Source organism: Arachis duranensis, chromosome 5 (genome assembly GCF_000817695.3).
Source record: "Arachis duranensis cultivar V14167 chromosome 5, aradu.V14167.gnm2.J7QH, whole genome shotgun sequence".
Classification (NCBI taxonomy): Eukaryota; Viridiplantae; Streptophyta; class Magnoliopsida; order Fabales; family Fabaceae; genus Arachis; species Arachis duranensis.
Genome location: NC_029776.3, coordinates 7,260,813 through 7,280,288, shown reverse-complemented (window position 1 = coordinate 7,280,288; position 19,476 = coordinate 7,260,813). Strand labels below are relative to the sequence as shown.

The 19,476-nt window shown below is 34.0% G+C and overlaps 2 protein-coding genes and 1 long non-coding RNA gene across 3 annotated transcripts; 2 read left to right on the top strand and 1 right to left on the bottom strand.

Annotated features, from left to right (window-relative positions):
- Window positions 1–4,326: 4,326 nt before the first annotated feature.
- Window positions 4,327–6,426, top strand: LOC107487726 (soyasapogenol B glucuronide galactosyltransferase). Its single transcript, XM_016108423.3, has one exon. It carries the CDS (start codon window positions 4,377–4,379, stop codon window positions 5,874–5,876), a length of 1,500 nt encoding a protein of 499 aa, XP_015963909.1. The 5' UTR covers window positions 4,327–4,376; the 3' UTR covers window positions 5,877–6,426.
- Window positions 6,427–7,424: 998 nt separating this feature from the next.
- On the top strand, window positions 7,425–9,711 carry LOC107487727 (soyasapogenol B glucuronide galactosyltransferase). The gene is made up of 2 exons (XM_016108424.3): window positions 7,425–8,101; window positions 8,352–9,711. The coding sequence occupies exons 1-2, from the start codon at window positions 7,622–7,624 to the stop codon at window positions 9,372–9,374; spliced, it is 1,503 nt and encodes a 500-aa protein (XP_015963910.1). The 5' UTR covers window positions 7,425–7,621; the 3' UTR covers window positions 9,375–9,711.
- LOC107487728 (uncharacterized) lies at window positions 7,944–10,955 on the bottom strand. The gene is made up of 3 exons (XR_001591816.3): window positions 10,341–10,955; window positions 10,099–10,249; window positions 7,944–8,092 (listed from the first exon to the last, which is right to left on the bottom strand). It is a non-coding gene; the product is annotated as an uncharacterized LOC107487728 (long non-coding RNA).
- Window positions 10,956–19,476: the final 8,521 nt, after the last annotated feature.

Sequence of the window (19,476 nt, the reverse complement as noted above, 5' to 3'; positions counted from 1 at the left end):
ATATAATTTTATCTCTTAATTATGTATATTTATTTATATTTTATACTTTTTTTACGATTAATTTTGTTCGGTGTTGGTATATTAAATAAAAATATCTGTTATAATAACAAAAAATAAAATAAAATTTCAATCAATAATTTTATATTCTTTTCTTTTTTTTTTCAATTTTATTTTGGATTTTAATTTATTACTTTTTTTTCAGTTTTATTTTGGATTTTAATTTATTACTAAAAGATAGTGAAATTCTATTCATACTGAAAAAGAGTTGCAAAAAGGTCCATAGGATAGAATAAGTAAAATAATGTGATACCCACGTTACAACATCCAAATGAAACAACCTAGGATCTAAAATATTTATCTTTCTCTTTCTCGCCGTCTATTATATAAAAATCGATTTTTTTACATTTAATGATAGAGTCAACGTAACATATTTCTGAGAGTGTTTCTTAATTTATTTTGTTTAACTCATTAAATACAATTCATTATGATGTATTAATTATAATAACTAATTGATTTGATTAGATATTTAAGTATTACACAATTAAAATTATATATATTGATTTGATTTTTATGATATATAAATTTAAGGAATAAATTAAAATAATATAATTTATTATTTATTTAATTTGAATACAACAAATACAAAATTAATTTAGTCAAAAGCTTATTATTTTCTAATTTTCTATACATAAAAATGACAACAAAATTGTAAAAGTAATTTTTTTTATCGTTTTTGCTATTTTAATTTTATTTTCTTTGCTTTTTTATCTATAATTTTATTTTACATGAACTTTGTGTATTTAATAACAAAATATATTCATATTAATTCTATCATATAATAATATATTTTTCTCCTATGTTAATCAAAAAATTTCAATAGTTATCAACTACATCTAATAGAATGACTGAGAAGTGAGAATTACGATAAGTTAAACCCAGTTCAAAATGCTGAAAACGAAGGAAATATAGGATTAGAGAAAAATATATAATAACGAGAAATATACTAAAACTGAATTTTTGCTCCAACTAATAAAAGTGACGTGTCAATTCCTCATGAATTCATTTTTCCTCTAAAATGAAATCACTATTTTCTCTTCTAAATTTATTTTAGAAAAATATATTTATTATAATTATATTACAATTAACATTTAACGAATAATGCATGATTATACTAATTTAGGAAAATATCTTTATTATAATTATATAAAATCAATATTTAATAAAGTCCAGTAATTTATCCTTCGACTGCACACGTATGTAAAATAACTTTTAAAAAGGAGTCACGTATAGTAAATATGGTCGATGATTGTAAAACTGTATATAACATTGATATAATATTATTTCAGGTATATGTTTTGCAGGTATCAAAGAAAAGTGTTGAGTTATTTTTTAGTGAGTTTAAATTATTTATTGTTTGTTAGAAAATTTTATGCATTAAAATTCTCTAATAATTTATTATTTATTTTGAGCTGATTTTGATATATTCTTACTTGACAATAAAACAATATATAAAAATTTGTTGGTGGGTCTAAGTATTATCAAGTTATTTATGATCACATTGAATATATATGTTTGATTTATTGAAAAAAGTAAATTACTAAAACTAATTAATAACTTTTTAGAGTTAATAAATTTAATACTATATTAAGAAAAAATAAACAGTACATAATATGTTACATTTTTATTAATCAAATTATTATAATTCAAATTAATCTTAACAAAAAAATTTAAAATTATAATTTCAGTCTTATCACGAGTTATTACACTTGTTATTAACAAATTATTAGATTTTTTAAATTTATTATATTTTATTATAAATATTTTAAACGTTTAAAATTTTTTATAAATATTAAATTTGACATATTACATATAAGTTACTTTGATTAAAAAATAATTTTTAAATTTTTTATTTTTGTTAAAAAAAATTTTGTCAGATCTAACAGGTTTTAGACCAGATCAAATTTAATGACAGGCCAAATTTAGTACTAAAAAAATTAAAACAGATTGCAAGCCAAACTCAAAGCAATTAGAAGCATAACAAACTTAAGTTTGGTTTGGTAAAAATTTTTTAAGAGGTGTTTGTGCTTTTTAAAAGTTCAAATTCTTCATTTTGTGTTTAGTAAATAAAAAAGACCATGTATTTGTGCTTGTAGTCTTTAAAAGATCAGGGTGCTTTTGAAAGCACCTAAAGTGGAGTTTTTCAAAGTTAGTTTATACTTTTAAAAATTTAAAAGTCTAATATATAACTTCATGTGTTAACTAATTTTTAAATTTGACGCTTACATTTATGTCTATTATAGTATTTTTAAAAATTCATGAAAATTATAGTTGATTTGCTTGTGTTGATGATTGTTCTTATGAAATTATTGTTGAATTGGTCTTTAAATTTTGAAAAATTAACTGTTCAAGGATATATTTGATGCAAATTGAAAACTTTGGACAAAATTGAAAAAAAATAAAATTTAGGGGTATTTTAAAATTTTTGTCAAATTTTAAAGACAAAAAATATACTTTATCCTTAAAAAAATATAAGTATTGAACTTTGTTTTTTGTTTATTAGTTAATATTGATGGTTTTTTTAATGGCAATCTATTGTTTAAAAAATATACAATACACAAAGTTAATTGAAAAATTTTTAAATTATAAGACCTCCACTAGAAGCTTAAAACTTGTTATACAATTTTTCTATTTTATCTATTCGGTCTTTCTTTAATAGAGTAATAAACTTTTTCACTCAAAATTAATTAATTTTCAAAAAATTATTTTATTTATTTTAAATTTAAAATTTAAATTATAAACTTTTATTTTAATATTCTAAATTATAAACTGAGAAAAGCAATGCTACATGTCGAACAAATATTATTATTTTGAGCCTGGTCTAGCAATAATTTAGAGTTTTATATACATGATTCAATATAGTTTTCACCCAAAATTTGTAAAAAGTTGTACACATAAATTAATAAAATTTATTTATTAAAGACAATTTAATGTTTATGCTGGTCAAATTAAATGATGGCAAAAAAAAAATACTAAAAGTTGATGACCCCAGAAACTTTTCAGAAACTTTTCAATTGAAAAATATTATAGACCATCAGAATATATTACTTTTGGCCATTAGTTCTGTTGGTCATCGACTCAATTCTTTTAATCTAGTATTAAAGTTTAGTATCCAACAACATATTTTATCATTAAAGTCTTGAAAAGGTAATTTTTTTTCAATTTTTTTATTTCATTTGATTTTTTTATTTTTTATTTTAGGCTTAATTTTTGTATTTTTGAGCTATATGAATAAGATCATTAAAGAAAAAAATAAAGCTCCAAGTATAATTAAAATATGTATTTGTTTAATTTTTTATTTTATTTAGTATTGAGTACTCTTCGAATTAATATGTATTTATTAAATTTTTTTATTTTTGACCTTCATTTTTCCAAAGACAAGACTATCTCATTTAATAAGTTTGTTATGAAAATAATTTTTTAAATTGACAATCAATTATAAAAATATCGATAATAAAAATGAAAAGAATACATAAAAACGTAAAAATATTGATGAGAAAGTTGACTTTTGTTTTAATTTTTTTTAAACTTTAATAGTTATTTATTCATTATTTTATTAATAAATTATTTGTTAAAAAATGTTTACATCAATAAATTTTGATATTAATTAATTAATTCGTTTGGTGTAAAACTAATTTTAGTTACAATTTTTTGTTTTAATTGATATTTTTATTGTTATATAATGCTATAGAACATATAAAACTAACTATATACACAAGAGGTACCAAAATTTTCTAAAATAGTATAAAAATAATAATTTATTTTATATTGATATCGTATAAAAATTAATGGTGCATTTAATAAAAAAATTAAATAACTAAAATCATACATTTAATAAAAATATATTTTTATGCTCTAAAACATTGAAAAATACATTTTAAAAATAGACCAACCAAACATATTTTTATTATTTTTAACTTTTAGAAATGAAATTTTTAAAATAAAAAACAAAACAGCCACCAGTATAGAATACAATCCGTAATGTCTTAGTTGAGTAGGAAAAACTATGTCATTTGAAATATAACTCGTTGACAAAATATAAATACATATTAAAAAAATTAAACTATATATATTTATATATAAATATTTTAATAGTTGATTTTAATAGTTGATTTTAGTGTACAAATAATATTTTTATTTTTTTTAATATATTGAGATAAGATTATAAAATTGTAGCACGAGTGTCCCGCTTTAGGTGCGTTTTGCGTGCCTAAGAGTGAATATTGAATATGAATATATAGATTGGATTCCTTCCAGTGGGCTTATAATAAGGCAGTGTTTAAAACTAGCCAAGCAAAAAAAATCTTTATTCACAATCTATGGCTATGGAAAAGGAAAATCATGAGCTGCGGGCAATTTTTGTTCCTTTCCTCTCAACAAGTCATATCATCCCCCTCGTTGATATGGCCAGGCTCTTCGCCATGCACGACGTCGACGTCACCATTCTCACCACCTCACACAACGCCACCATCTTCCAGAAATCCATTGACCTTGACTCCGCTCGTGGAAGACCCATTAGAACTCACTGCTTAAAGTTCCCTGCTTCCATGGTGGGCCTCCCCGCCGGCGTCGAAGCCTTCAACGTCGACACCCGTAAGGACATGCTCCCCAAGATCTTCATGGGCCTCGCCATCCTCCAACCGGAGATGGAGAGCCTCTTCCAGCAACTCAATGCTGATTTCATTGTCACCGACATGTTCTACCCTTGGAGTGTTGATGCCGCCGCAAAGCTTGGGATTCCCAGGATCATGTTTCATGGAGCTAGTTACCTTGCTAGATCTGCACTGCACTCTGTTCAACACTATAAACCCTACCTCAAGGTTGATTCGGACTCTGAAAAGTTTGTGCTACCTGGTTTGCCGCATGAATTGGAGATGACGCGTTTGCAGATACCAGAATGGGTTAGAACACCGAATCTCTACACGGAGTTGATGAGGACTATCGCAGAGTCAGAGAAGAGAAGCTATGGCTCCCTCTTCAACAGCTTCTACGAGCTCGAAAGCGATTACTATGTGCATTACAAGAAGGTGATGGGCACCAAGAGTTGGGGGTTAGGCCCTGTTTCATTGTGGGCCAACCAAGATGCTTCGGATAAAGCAGCAAGAGGTCAAACAAAAACAGAGTCTCAAGAAGAAGAAGAAGGGTGGCTCAAATGGCTGAACACGAAGCCAGAGAATTCAGTTCTGTATGTGAGTTTTGGGAGCATGAATAAGTTCCCTAACTCTCAGCTCGTTGAGATTGGGCATGCATTGGAAGGTTCGAGGAATAACTTCATCTGGGTGGTTAGAAAGAACGAAGAAGAAGGAGGTGGTAGTTTTCTTGAAGAGTTTGAGAAGAGAGTGAGGAAAAGCGGGAAAGGGTATCTGATATGGGGTTGGGCACCGCAGCTTCTGATATTGGAGAATGCGGCGATCGGAGGGTTGGTGACACACTGCGGGTGGAACACGGTGGTGGAGAGCGTGAACGCGGGGCTGCCGATGGTGACGTGGCCGCTGTTTGCGGAGCATTTCTTCAATGAGAAGCTGGTGGTGGATGTGCTGAGGATTGGGGTTCCGGTGGGTGCGAAAGAGTGGAGGAACTGGAATGAGTTTGGGAGCGAAGTTGTGAGTAGGGAAGACATTGGAAAAGCCATAGCTTCTTTGATGGGTGGCAGAGAAGAAGATTCAGAGATGAGGAAAAGAGCGAAAAAGCTGAGTGTTGAAGCGAAGAAGGCTATTAAGGTTGGTGGTTCTTCACACAACAACATTCTTGAATTGATTCAGGAGCTCCACTCTCTCAAACTCTCCAAGGCTCAACCACACAACAACGCTTTTTATTGACAACAACAAAAAGAAGAAAAAGAAAAAGGAATATCTCACTACTCGTTTTCCTCGTTCCACTGTTTTTTCCAACCATAAAAGTATAAAGAGAAAACTCAGCTGGGTGAAGTTGATGGTGAAGTTGATACCGAGAGCCATTAGATAAAATTTTAATCAAATCAGTCAAATCATCTAACAATTTTTACTATCAACTTCACCTGAGTTTCCACTTTATATAAGATTTTTATCTTTCACCCCCATTAAGTGGTAATGCTATGGGGTCTTGCCACCTTATATAAAAATAGTAATATTAGGAAGAAAACAAAAAATTAAAATTTGTTTTAGATAAATTATTATTGTTTTTGGTTAATTATTTTTAAAAAGCAATTTTCTAGTAGCATAACGATGCCTTAATTAAGATGCAATAAACAAAGCCAATACTGCAAGTGATGTACTAGACTCAGTATTATGAATGTGTAAACTTAAGATTTGAATCAGGATCCAACTGCAAATGTTGCATCGTTTGACCAGTTATATGAAAGAGAAAAGACAAATTGAGTTGGATGAGATACTCCTTCTTTGCCTTCTTTGAGACATTTGTAAATCTAGAATTGGATTTTATTGTTTGCTTAAACTCTATCGCAAATTCTATTTTCTTCTCCTTTAAATACATCTTATTAAGGGGTAAAGTTATAATAGTAACATGCTAATTATTGAATATTGTTATTTTTTTATCTAAATCTGTGACTTACTTAAAAATAATAAATTTGTGTGTGTGTGTTTTTTCTAAGATCTATTTTTTTATTTTTAAATTTGTTACTTTTTTATTTCTTTAAATTTATTTTTAGATTTACATTATATTTCTTATAAGTTGTTTAGATTTACATTATATTTCTTATAAGTTGACAAGAAAAAGTGAAGCTTACAAAATAGTACTCTCTGTATTCTCAAAAAAAAAAATCTAAAATAAATATTTACTTTAAACTATGATCTAATATTTTTTTTTTCAAATTTATACATACTAATGTTGTGTAAAAATTTTATAATTATCTAAGATAATATTTATCTGTTACAAGTAATTTGAAGATAAAGCAGATGACATTATAAAATAATAATCTAATTTCTTGTAATTCTTCATCAATAAAATGCACAACTAACATTAAAAATAAGCCTCATTTAAAATTCTAATTTTTTTATCATTTATACATCTTGAAAATGTATGTTTTTCAGCTCAAGACAAAAGGCACTACAGATATTTATTGATAATAATACAATTTTATGATTTTTTCAACTCTAAATTTATCTGTAGTACAGACAATATTTTATTTTATTTTATTTCAGTTTAAATATAATACTCAAACAAATTGTATATCCATCAAAACGAAAATGTCTTCAGCAAGTTATAAGATGAGATGTATGAAAGAAATTAAATTGTATAAGATAATAAATATTTATATACTAAGATGAGATGCATGATAGAGTTGGGTGCCTTAGTTAATTATTTAAAATCTTAAATACAACAAAGGTGTTCATATTGGTATTTGTATTTTAATATTGTCCCTTAAAGATTCAAAGACAATATATTATTACAACGCGCAGCTCGTGGTACAACGTTGTTAATTTTATTTGAACTTTAATGTGGGAAAATAAAGAGAGTAAACATGTTTAGTATAATATAAAGACATTGGAGTTGAGTTTAGCAGCAGAGGACTGTGTCTCTTAAAATCTATTTTTGTAGAAGTTAACTTTAATTTATACCGGTTCCCATGGAATCTGCAAAAGAAGAAGTTGATACTAAGATAAAAGTTATGTTCTTACCATTCGCATCAACAAGCCACATCATACCAATGGTAGACATAGCCAGACTCTTCGCTATGCACGGAGTCGATGTTACCATAATAGCCACCCCAGTAGCCGCCTCATTGTTCCAGAGCTCTGTTGGCCGCGACTCCTCACTCGGCCGTTCAATCAGAACTCACGTCGTTAAGTTCCCAGCCGCAGAGGTCGGTCTTCCGGTTGGTGTAGAAACATTCAACGCCGATACGGCACCGGACATGCTTCCCAAAATTGGAAAGGGACTGAATCTGCTGGAAAAGGAGATTGAGAATTTGTTTGAGGAACTGGAGGCAGATTGCATTGTCACTGACATGTTCTACCCTTGGACTGTAGATGCAGCAGCCAGGTTGGGGATTCCTAGGTTGATCTTACTTGCCGGGAGCTGCTTCGCTCATTCGGCACTACACTCAGTTAAGAAATTGAGTATTTGATTATTATGAAAATACTAATGTCAAAATAACATCTATTATAAGGAGTTAAAAAATTATTTATAGACTCAAGAAATTATTGTTAATCCGATTCATTTACTGTTTTGCTTCAAAATGAACATTTTCTCTTGCTTGTTGATGAAAATTATTTTGCAAAACAAACATTGCACTCTTAAACTTGTAGAGTGTGAGACCAATAAAGCTTTCATTAATGTTTGTGAAACATATATAGGTCAAGACTTATGCACCTCATAAGGACATAAAATCCGACAGCACTGATGACAAGTTTTCATTGCCTGGTTTGCCGCACCGCCTGAAGATGACACCTTTGCAGCTGCCGGATTGGCTTAGAGAACCCAACGGCTACACCCATTTGATGGAGATGATTAGGGACTCTGAGAGAAGAAGCTACGGATCCGTGTTTGATAGCTTCTACGAGCTCGAAGGTGAGTACCTGGATCATTACAAGAAAGCCATGGGAACCAAGAGTTGGAGCTTGGGACCTGTTTCCATGTGGGCGAACCAAGATGCTGCTGATAAAGCCGGAAGAGGACAAGCCAAGCTTGAACAAAAAGGAAAAGAAGAAGAAGATTCTGGGTGTCTTAAATGGCTTCATTCAAAGCCTGAGAATTCTGTTCTGTATGTGAGCTTTGGGAGTATGAGCAAGTTCCCTTCTTTGCAGCTTGTTGAGATAGCTCAAGCTCTTGAAGATTCTGGGCACGATTTCATGTGGGTTGTTAAGAAAAAAGATGGTGAAGATGGGAGTTTTCTTGAGGAATTTGAGAAGAGAGTGAAGGCAAGCAACAAAGGTTACTTGATATGGGGTTGGGCACCACAGTTGCTGATACTGGAGAATCCAGCCATTGGAGGAATTGTAACTCACTGTGGCTGGAACACGGTGATGGAAAGCGTGAACGCGGGTTTGGCCATGGCCACATGGCCTATGTTTGCTGAACAGTTCTTCAATGAGAAGCTTTTGGTTGATGCGTTGAAGATTGGGGTGGCGGTTGGAGTGAAAGAATGGAGAAAGTGGCAGCAGTTTGGCGAAGAGGTTGTGAAGAAGGATCAGATTGCAAAGGCCATAGCTTTGTTGATGGGTAATGGAGAGGAGAGTGTTGAAATGAGGAGAAGAGCAAGAGAGCTTAGTGATGCTGCTAAAAGAGCAATAAAGTTTGGTGGCTCTTCTCACACCAATCTTCTTCAATTAATTCAGGAACTCGAGTCTTTGAAACTTGATAGGATTAATGGAAAGTGAGATGGCAGTGTCATGAACCACTCAAACAAGAGCCTCTTTTAGGTTTATTTTAGTTTTGTGTTTATCAAGAATCGAACTAGAGTTTTGATATCATGTCATAAAACCACTTATTCCAAAGGCTTAAGCTGATAAAAAAAGACAATATTAATAGTTATATCTCTAAACAGACAGTCTCTTTTAAATTAGTTACCAATTTTTAATAAGAACCCTTTTAAATGCATGTTTCAGGGGGTTCTATTTATTGCTTAGAACTTCTGGCACAACAACTGTTCTGTCTGTAATCTGGATTTATGGCTTTGATTCAACTTGCAGAATAAAATGCAGTTTTTTCCCTCAACCCTTAGGAAACTGTATTTCCTTTGAGCTTTTTAATTCCAAAACAATGGAAATGCACACTATGCAAGAGAGAACCTTAAAGTATCAAACATATACATGAAATTTTTAAGTCTTTGATAACATACGCTCTAAAAAGTAAAAACAGATTTTAAAAGTATTATTTAAAAAAAAACATTTTGTTATTTTTTTATATTTTCAATATATCAATTTATTAAAAATTTAGAATTTTTTATTATTAAAATGTACCCTTAAACTAAATCCTAATTTCAGCTATGCTTCAGTGTACACTGTACAAGTATTGCCCACCTTATTAAGGCTGAACTGGGCTTACAATCAGACATAATCAACAAACACAGAATCAGCAGAGATAGAGAGTGGGGCACATTACCTGGAGAGCACCGCCAGAGGGTTGGTTAAAAGCTAATGTTGACGCAGCATTCAGAGCAAGCACAGGGGAGGCAGCAACCGCGGTTGTGATCAGATACACAGATGGAAAGCTTCTGTTGGGAGCAGCAGAGATTATTGCTTCATGTTCAGCCCTGGCGGCAGAAACAAATGTTATAAGAAATTCAATGATCATAATAAGTAATTTAGGACTAAGCAATGTTTTGATAGAATCAGATTGCTTACTCTTAATACAAACATTGAAATCGAAAGGTAGTTTGGGGGAAGTGGATCCTATTCTAATGGATATTGCAGAGATGAAGGAGGAAATCTCTGGTGCAGAATTCAGCAGAGATGCTTCGAGGAACACAAGCACAAAGCGGAGAAACCAGCAAGCAGCGACGACGATCCTCGGAAGCGGAGGAGCAAAGCAGCGGGCTTGAAGGCGCGGTATCAATGCAACCTTTGGTGGAGGCCGGAGGTGGCAACGGATACCAGGCTGATGGAGGGGACGACGTGTCTGTTGAGGAAGACGGCGCTGATCGGAGGACAGATTAGCAAACGGCGCTGCTAAAAAAAAGAAGCATCTGACCGTAAATGGGGCGGCTCAGGCTCGGTGGAAGGAGACTTCCGGAATCGTGCTCCCGGCGACGGAGAATGGCAAGGACAAGCTCCATCAGCAAGGACCTCCAGGGGAGAAGAACGGGCATGTTCACTGTCAATGGAAACCAGAAGCACCGGACATGGCAGCGGTTTATCAGAGTCCTCGGCGGAGTGACATGGCAGAAGTGGCGAGCCTTACTGAAGAGGGGATCTGGGGATGAGTGTCTTTCTCAGCAAATGAGTGGGAAACAATTCTGTTGGCTTCGTCGGGTTAGGACTTGGGTAGGGTGGGTGTGTCTGGGCATTAATTTGGGCCTGCAAGCCCATGACCAAAAAAATTGATAAAAAAAAATCTATAGGCACATCATTTATTATTATCTAATTTAATAATTAAATGTTTCACATGACACTCTCTTATTAAAATAAAAAAATATTTTTTTTCAAAATTAATAAACTTCATTCCTAAATTCTCTCATCTATCTCTCTCCATTTTTCTATTTCCCTTTACTATTTTTAATCTATATATAATTTATATTTTATATTAATAATTTGACAAATCAAAATATGTCATCCGATATTTTTTTACAATTAAAATAAATTTTTTTCTTTCAAAATTAACAAACTCTCACTCTCACTCTCACTCTTCATCTTTATCTTTCTCTCTCTTTTCTCTCATTCTTTACTTTTTTTCTATCTTTCTCTTTTACAAAAAATAAATTTAATAAAATAATATAATTTAAATAAAAAATATTATTATTATTGTTATTATATACATAGTTTTTTAATTTTTCATTTAGTTTTAAATTTTTACCGCTTACCGTTCTAATCTATATTTTTATTTCTCTTCTTCAAATATTTATTATATATAATTTAGAGAAAATACTAATGTTATAATTAAAAGTTAGAATTAAGATTTAATTGTTTTAAAAAAATTAATTTTGAGTTAATTTTATAAGTATTAGTATAATTTTTTATGCTAATATTATATTTTTATATACATAGAGAGAAAAAATATTATTTTTAAATAGTAAGTATAAAAATTAATTATTTTTATTTGTGCAATAGATTTAATAGTTAATACCTAATTAAATATAAAAATATACATATTAAATTGTTTTAAATTTTAGATCACGAATATTAAAATTAATTATTAATAAAAAATTAGACTTTTTATATAAAAATTATAACTAAAAATCTTATTATTTGATTTTTTTATCTACAGATACCTTAGTCTTTTTAGGTAAAGACTTTTGTCAACCTAAAACCTTTTTTTGTAAAAATAGTTTGATTTTATAAATCTTTTGTGTTATGCATAATCTATATTGTCAGAACAAAGTGGACCGTAATTTTAAAAAATTTATATTCCCGTAATATTATTACGGGTAAAAATACTAGAAGCATATAAAAATCATTGAAATTAATTTATTCGGATTGGTCGAGTGATCAATTCACTCATTTATTTAAATAAATATCAAGAATTTAAATATTACTTTGTGCATGCAATAATTTATTGATCAATTAATCTTTATTCTATCAAACTGAAAAATACCACGGATAAAAAGAATTAAGTTATATATACACTAAAAATTAACTATTTATATATATATATAGAGACTAATTTGTTATATGCATAAAATATTTTTTATATAAATTTCGTTTACAGGACTTTGAATTTGAATATTTGTGAACAAATATGTAACCAGTTGAGACTTTCTAGTTTCTAGATGATCATATTGTTACAAAGTTTGGAAAACAAAATTGATCAAATTTACCCACGGTTTTATGTAGACGAGATAATATTTAATTTGGTCTCAGAATTTGTATGTAAGTCTTAATTTAGTTTTAATTGTTTTTGATAGAAACAAGAAACTGAGAGAATGATGTGAAAAGTGTATTATTGAGTTGTGTGTCAGGTACAATATACAAGGGTATTTATAGGTGCTAAATGAATTAAAGTAATAAAGACATAGAATCCTACAATTAATGTACAGATATGCTATATAAATATAGACGATACTAATTGATCTAAATTGATTCTAATGATTATCTAACATCCCCCCTCAAACTCAAGTGAGAGCTAAGGATACCAACTTGAGTTTGGATAACAGAATCCGAAAGCGAGTCGGGTGATGAGCTTTCGTGAAGATATCAGCAGTCTGATCCAGTGTCCCAACAGCAATGAGACGAACAACATCAATAAGGATTTGTTGCCGAACAAAATGACAACCAATCTCAATGTGTTTGGTGCGTTCATGAAACACATCATTATGGGAAATCTGAATAGCACTGCGGTTATCACAAAAGACATCAGTAGGGGACGACTGAGGAGCACCCAGATCTTCGAGAAGCCAACGAACCGAGATAACCTCAGCAGTGGTGTCAGCAAGGGCACGATACTCAGTTTCTGTGCTTGAGCGAGCAGTGAACGTTTGCTTCTTAGCACGCCAAGAGATGAGAGCGTCGCCAAGAAACAAACAATAACCAGTAGTAGAACGACGATCAGTGGGATCACCAGCCCAATCAGCATCAGAGTATGCCTGAAGGGTCAAAGAGGAATGGGCAGAAAAATAAAGGTCATGAAAAAGAGTGCCTTTGACATACCGAAGAATGCGAAGAACTGCCGCATAGTGAGTAGTACGGGGAGCAGACAAGAACTGGCTGAGGACATGAACTGGATAGGCAATGTCTGGTCGGGTGACAGTCAAGTAGACGAGACCGCCAACTAACTGGCGATAAAGTGTCGGATTATCCAAAACAGTGCCATCCATAGGGGTAAATCGAACATTAGGCTCAAGAGGAGTAGACTCAGTGCGACTATCTGTAATCCCAGCGCGAGCAAGGAGATCTGAAGCATACTTAGCCTGAGAGAGATAAATGCCATCATCTGTGGAGAGGACCTCGAGACCAAGAAAATAGCTGAGAGAACCAAGATCCTTCATCTCAAAGGTACGCTGAAGTGAGGTCTTGAGATCAGAGATACCATCAACATCATCTCCAGTAATGATCATGTCATCAACATACAAAAGTAGAAGAACAACTCCACGGTCGCTTTTACGAATGAAAAGTGCATTCTCATGAGGACTAGAAATAAAGCCAAGACTGCAAATGGTAGTGCTGAACTTGTCAAACCATTCGCGAGGAGCTTGCTTAAGTCCATAAAGTGCCTTGCGAAGGAGACAAACCTTACTGGAAGGACAAGGATATCCTGGAGGTGGTTTCATATAGACTCTCTGTTTCAAATCCCCATTAAGAAATGCATTCTTCACATCCATCTGATTGAGAGACCATCTTTTAACCGCAGCAATGGCAAGGAGAGCTCTAACAGACGTAAGGCGAGCAACAGGAGCAAAAGTCTCTTCATAATCAATACCATACTCTTGCGTACAACCTTGAGCAACCAATCGTGCCTTATAACGGTCAATAGAGCCATCAGAGCGAGTCTTGATCTTGTATACCCATCTACTGCCTACAACTTCCTGATCAGAAGGAGGATCAACCAAATCCCAAGTGTGTGCTTTTTCAAGTGCCTGTATTTCTTCCTGCATTGCTTGTTGCCAATTTGGATTTGTGGAGGCTTCTCTGAATGACTTAGGTTCATGTTGATGAAGAATAGTAGAAAAGCAATGATAATCAAGAAGATGAGGAGGGGGATTCCTTACCCTAGAAGAACGAGTGGGAGGAGGAGGCATGACGCGAGGAGCGGAATCGCCGTCCGGACTGGAATCATCGGGAGATGGAGAAGGTGGAGGATCAGGAGCCTCGAGTGGTGGACTTGGAGTAGACCCTGTAGTATCATCACTAGGAAAGAGATCAACATTTGCGTTAGTAAAAAACGGTGATTGAGTAGAAGGAATGGACTCAAAGGAGGAAAAACTAGAGAACATGTGATGTTCCCAGAAGACAACATGACGAGATATACGAATACGGCGAGAGACAGGATCCCAACAACGATAACCCTTATGTTCAGAAGCATACCCAAGAAAACAACACATGCGAGCCCGAGGTTCAAGCTTATTATGTTCATGAGGCTGAAGAAGGACAAAACAGACACAACCAAAAACACGGAGAGAACTGTAATCAGGAGAAGTACGATAAAGATGCTCAAAGGGAGTAGTGTTACCAAGAACAGAAGAAGGGAGTCTATTGATAGCATGAACAGCAGTGAGGACAGCTTCACCCCAAGCACGCTCAGGACAGGAAGAGGAAATAAGCATCGCACGGACAGAGTCAAGAATATGACGGTGTTTACGCTCAGCTCTGCCATTTTGTTGAGAGGTACCAGGACAAGAAAACTCGGACAAAGTACCCTGTTCAGCGAGAAAATTTAAAAGTTTGGAGTCACGATATTCCATAGCATTATCACGTCTGAAAATTTTAATGACCTTTGAAAACTGAGTTCGAACCATAGTGGCAAAGTTAATATAAATCTGAGGCAACTCACAACGATTAGTCATCAAATAGACCCAAGTAAAACGGGAATAATCATCAATAAAGAGGACAAAATATCGAGCCCCTCCCATAGAAGCGGTGGGAGCGGGTCCCCAAACATCAGAATGAATAAGATCAAAAGGAGAGCATGCAATAGAGGAATTATTATTAAAGGATAGGGCAGGTTGTTTTGCAGTGCGACAAGAAATGCAATCTAAAGACTCATTTTGAACTTGACCTAAAACACCCGTAGATATAAGAGGACGTAATTTGCCTAAGGAGCTATGGGCAAGACGTCGGTGCCACAAGTGAAGAGTAGATGGAGAGGAAGCAGCACAGAGATTGGTAGAGGGAACATGAAGGTTCTCGAGCTCAAATAAGCGTCCAACCTTACATCCAGTCCCGATGATCTTTCCCGTCCGACGATCCTGCACACGACATCCAGAATTTGAAAAAATGACATCAAAACCAAGTTCAACAAGCTGACCGACAGAGATAAGATTAAAATTCAATTTTGGAATAAAATAAGCATAAGAAAGATGAATATTGGACTGTGAAATAACCCCGTGATGTGTTGCATGCAAGAGGGAGCCATTAGCAGTGTTAACAGAAGGTGCATTTGTAGTGGGAGACAACGACGAAAAAAGATTACGCAAAGAAGACATATGATTGAAACAACCAGAATCAAAATACCATTTAGAATTACCTGGAGGGGTGGAAAGAGTAGCGGGGGTATTACCAGAAAAAGAGAGAAGTTGCCGGAGAAGGGTTTCAATATCTGATGGAGAGACAGAAGGTGTGTTGAGAGATGTGGAAAAGGTGGACTCAGTAGTAGCAGCAGCAGCAGAGGCAGGCACATGCGAAGAGTTGTTGGGACGAGGTTGATACTTGTTCTGATCTGAGCGTGGTGGTCGAGTAGGACAGGTAGCAATCAAGTGACCCGAGAGCTTACAATAATGGCAGAACAGTTTCGGGCAGTTGGAGCCAATGTGGCCTTTTTGTTTGCACTTACGACATTCAATAGAAGGACAGTCGGAGAAGGAATGCCCAGGCCGATTACAATTGCGACAGATTTTTCTCTTTCTGTCGGTGGCAGCAAAGACAGTTTCACTTTTAGAACGAAGCAATCCCAAGCGCGTTTCTTCAGACTTAAGACGAGGAAGAGCATCTTTAAGACTAGGCAAGGGATTCTGATGAAGAAGAGAAGCCCTGACCGGCTCATAGTCATCAGTAAGTGCCATCAGAAATTGGATGAGACGTGTCCGGTTCCGATAATCCTCATATGCCTTAGCATCAATGGGATCTTTAAGAACAGGCTCACAGGAGGTCAACTGATCCCAAATAATCTCCATCTGAGCAAGAAAATCAAAAACTGCTTGGCCACGTTCTTGCTTAAGGCTATGAAGTTCCTTAAGCAGTTGGTATTGATGAGAGAGATCAGAGATAGTGTAACGTTTCGCCAAATGATCCCATACCTCTTTAGCAGTTTCAAAACGCCCAAACTGTAAGTGAATGCCAGGAGTAGAAGTGTTGCGGAACCAGGTGATAATCTGATGATTTTTACTATCCCAATCTTCCAAATTCTCTGCATAGTCCTTCTCCTTCTCAGCATCCTCCTTGGATTTGGAGGCACCATCTTTGGATACAGTTGGCTTAACAGGACAAGCAATATCACCAGTCACATATCGCCATAATTTTCTCCCTTTAAGAAACCCTCGCATGGCTTCAACCCAATGTGCATAGTTGGAGCCATTAAGAATAACAGGGATAGGCTGAAAGACATCCGGTTTTTCCATAGTAATAGAACAAATAGCAAAGGAAGAAGAAAACAGCAAATTCGGAGCAGAAAACGAGAAAACAGAGCGCGGAATCGGAAAGAGCTCACCAAAAAACCTTAGGGAGGGTCCACTTGGCAGCCACGTCAGCGCCACATCAGCGATGCGTCAGCGGCGACGTCAGTGCCACGTCAGCGAGTGACGACACGTGGCAGCACCAGATTGGTGGAAGAAGGCACGCTGTCGACAGGTGGCACGCGGGTCAAAGGCGGGTCGGGTCGGGTCGGGTCGTCGCGGGTCAAGGTTATCCAACCAGCTTGCCTTGTGACACGTGGACGATCCAGGGACGTCCGATCTGCACGAAGATCCAACGGCTGCTGAAGCTTCTGGATGAGAAAGAATGGTGGTGGACAGCAATCTTATGACGGTGCGTGGGGGCGCGTGCGGTGGTAGTTGGCGGCGATCTTGGCAGCGTTGGAAAGCTGACGGAGAGAAGAACACGATGATGCCGAAGGTGACGAACCAAAGCGTCGGAAATAGCTCGAAAATTGCGAGCAAAGAGGCACGGGTGGAATCTGGAGGAAGATCAACTTGGTCGTGGCAGCGTCTTTCGGCGGCGCGTGGAGGCGCGTCTGGCGGCGGATGGCGACGGTTCTGGTTGCGTTGGAATCACGGCAACAAGACGAACAAGATGGTTATGGGGGTGACGAACCAAAGCGTCAAAAACAGAACGAAAAAGGAGGCCAAAGAACACTGCCGACAAGAAAAAAAACAAAGAGGCTATGAACTAATATTCATTGAAAAAAAAAAAAAGACCTAAGCTCTTGATACCATGATAGAAACAAGAGACTGAGAGAATGATGTGAAAAGTGTATTATTGAGTTGTGTGTCAGGTACAATATACAAGGGGTATTTATAGGTGCTAAATGAATCAAAATAATAAAGACATAGAATCCTACAATTAATGTACAGAGATGCTATATAAATATAGACGATACTAATTGATCTAAATTGATTCTAATGATTCTCTAACAGTTTTTATTTAGTCTTTAAATTTTGTGAACATGATTCATGTTAATCCATAGAATAATTTTTAATGTACAAAGAACATTATCGTAAACAATTGGAAGTCATACTAAATTTTGACACTCAAATAATTCAAAAATAATATCGTAAATAGTGTTTATTAAAATTTTACCTAATAAAATAAGTGATACAATGCCGTTTTGAGCTATTTAAATACCAAAACTAAAACTGAATTATTTTACAAATTTTAACGCGACATTTAATTGTCTATAACAACACTCTATTAACGTTTATACTAAAAATCGTCTTAGGAACTAATATATAGTACGTTTATAAATTTTAGAGATTAAATAAAGATAATTAAAATTTTAAAAATTAAATTAAGACTCATATATAAATTTAGAAACCAAATTAAATATTAACTCTATGTAAACCCATGTGTTATGGCATAAGTAACGGTGGAATGTAGTAATCAAGTAAGGCAACAGTCTCCACCTAATTAAAAAAACAAGACATGAAACGAAGCACGCCCAACTCATTTCTATTAAGAATTTGATTAATTAAGAATAATTCCCTTTGTTCGCAAGTATGGGTAGCTGGGACCAAAGACCTTGACAGATGGCAACCTACCAACCGTATTTTGCTCTGTTTTGAATTTTGAATGGCAGATCACACGTCGTTGCATGTTAATGTAATATCATATAGTTTAATAAAAAATATATATACATAAAAGAGTTAAAGTTTTTGTGCTTTCGCAAACTTGTCCTTAGCATTTCGTAATGATAAGTTGGAGGAATTTCAAAGTATACATAGCTAGCCACATTCTAAAGGAACCCTTTATATATGGTTCATTTACATTCTTGTTTGGATGCATTGAGTTTGTAACTGAAGCAATGTAACCCACCGAACCCAATCACTCTACCTAATAATAATCATATGCCAGGGGTTGGTATCATTAAATTTATTTACTTAATTTTTATTTTACTTTCGTTTTTGCCGTAACATGGCTAAAATAAAAATCACCTGCTACTGTTTATTATTTGCAGCAAATAATTGACTCTATGGGCAGAATTTGTTGCTGGTGAGTGGTGATGCACGAGTTAAACCTGCCACAGAGATATAAGACATTACTGATTTTCTGTCACTCTCATCCATAATTTGACACACCGTTGCAAAAAGCCCAGTATAGGAACCGTAGATGAAAATTTTACAATTGTGGGGCTTGGAAAAAAAAGTCATGATTGAAGTTGAGGGTGGATTTTATAGGGAAACAGGTTTGATTTGAACAAGGTCAAATATTGGCAATTATTCACATCCTAGAAGTAAAACGTTACCCGTATATATTATTGTAATTGGCAACACATACCAGTACCGATATAGAAAGAAATTGAAAACAATAAGAGACACGACTTAATTTTTTCAATCTAAAGTAATTAACCGCTATAGTTTTCAATGATTTTAACACACCTTTTTCTCCGACGACTTATTAGGCTGAATATATATACAGATAACTTCAAAAAAGGTAAAAAAAAAAAAAATTCTAATTACTG

What these genes read in the sequence shown, in the direction of transcription:
- LOC107487726 (XM_016108423.3), top strand. Translation starts at nt 4,377, where the DNA reads ATGGCTATGGAAAAGGAAAATCATGAGCTGCGGGCAATTTTTGTTCCT.
- LOC107487727 (XM_016108424.3), top strand. Translation starts at nt 7,622, where the DNA reads ATGGAATCTGCAAAAGAAGAAGTTGATACTAAGATAAAAGTTATGTTC. An exon ending in CTCATTCGGCACTACACTCA is followed by an intron (nt 8,102 to 8,351) that starts GTTAAGAAATTG and finishes AAACATATATAG; the next exon opens with GTCAAGACTTATGCACCTCA.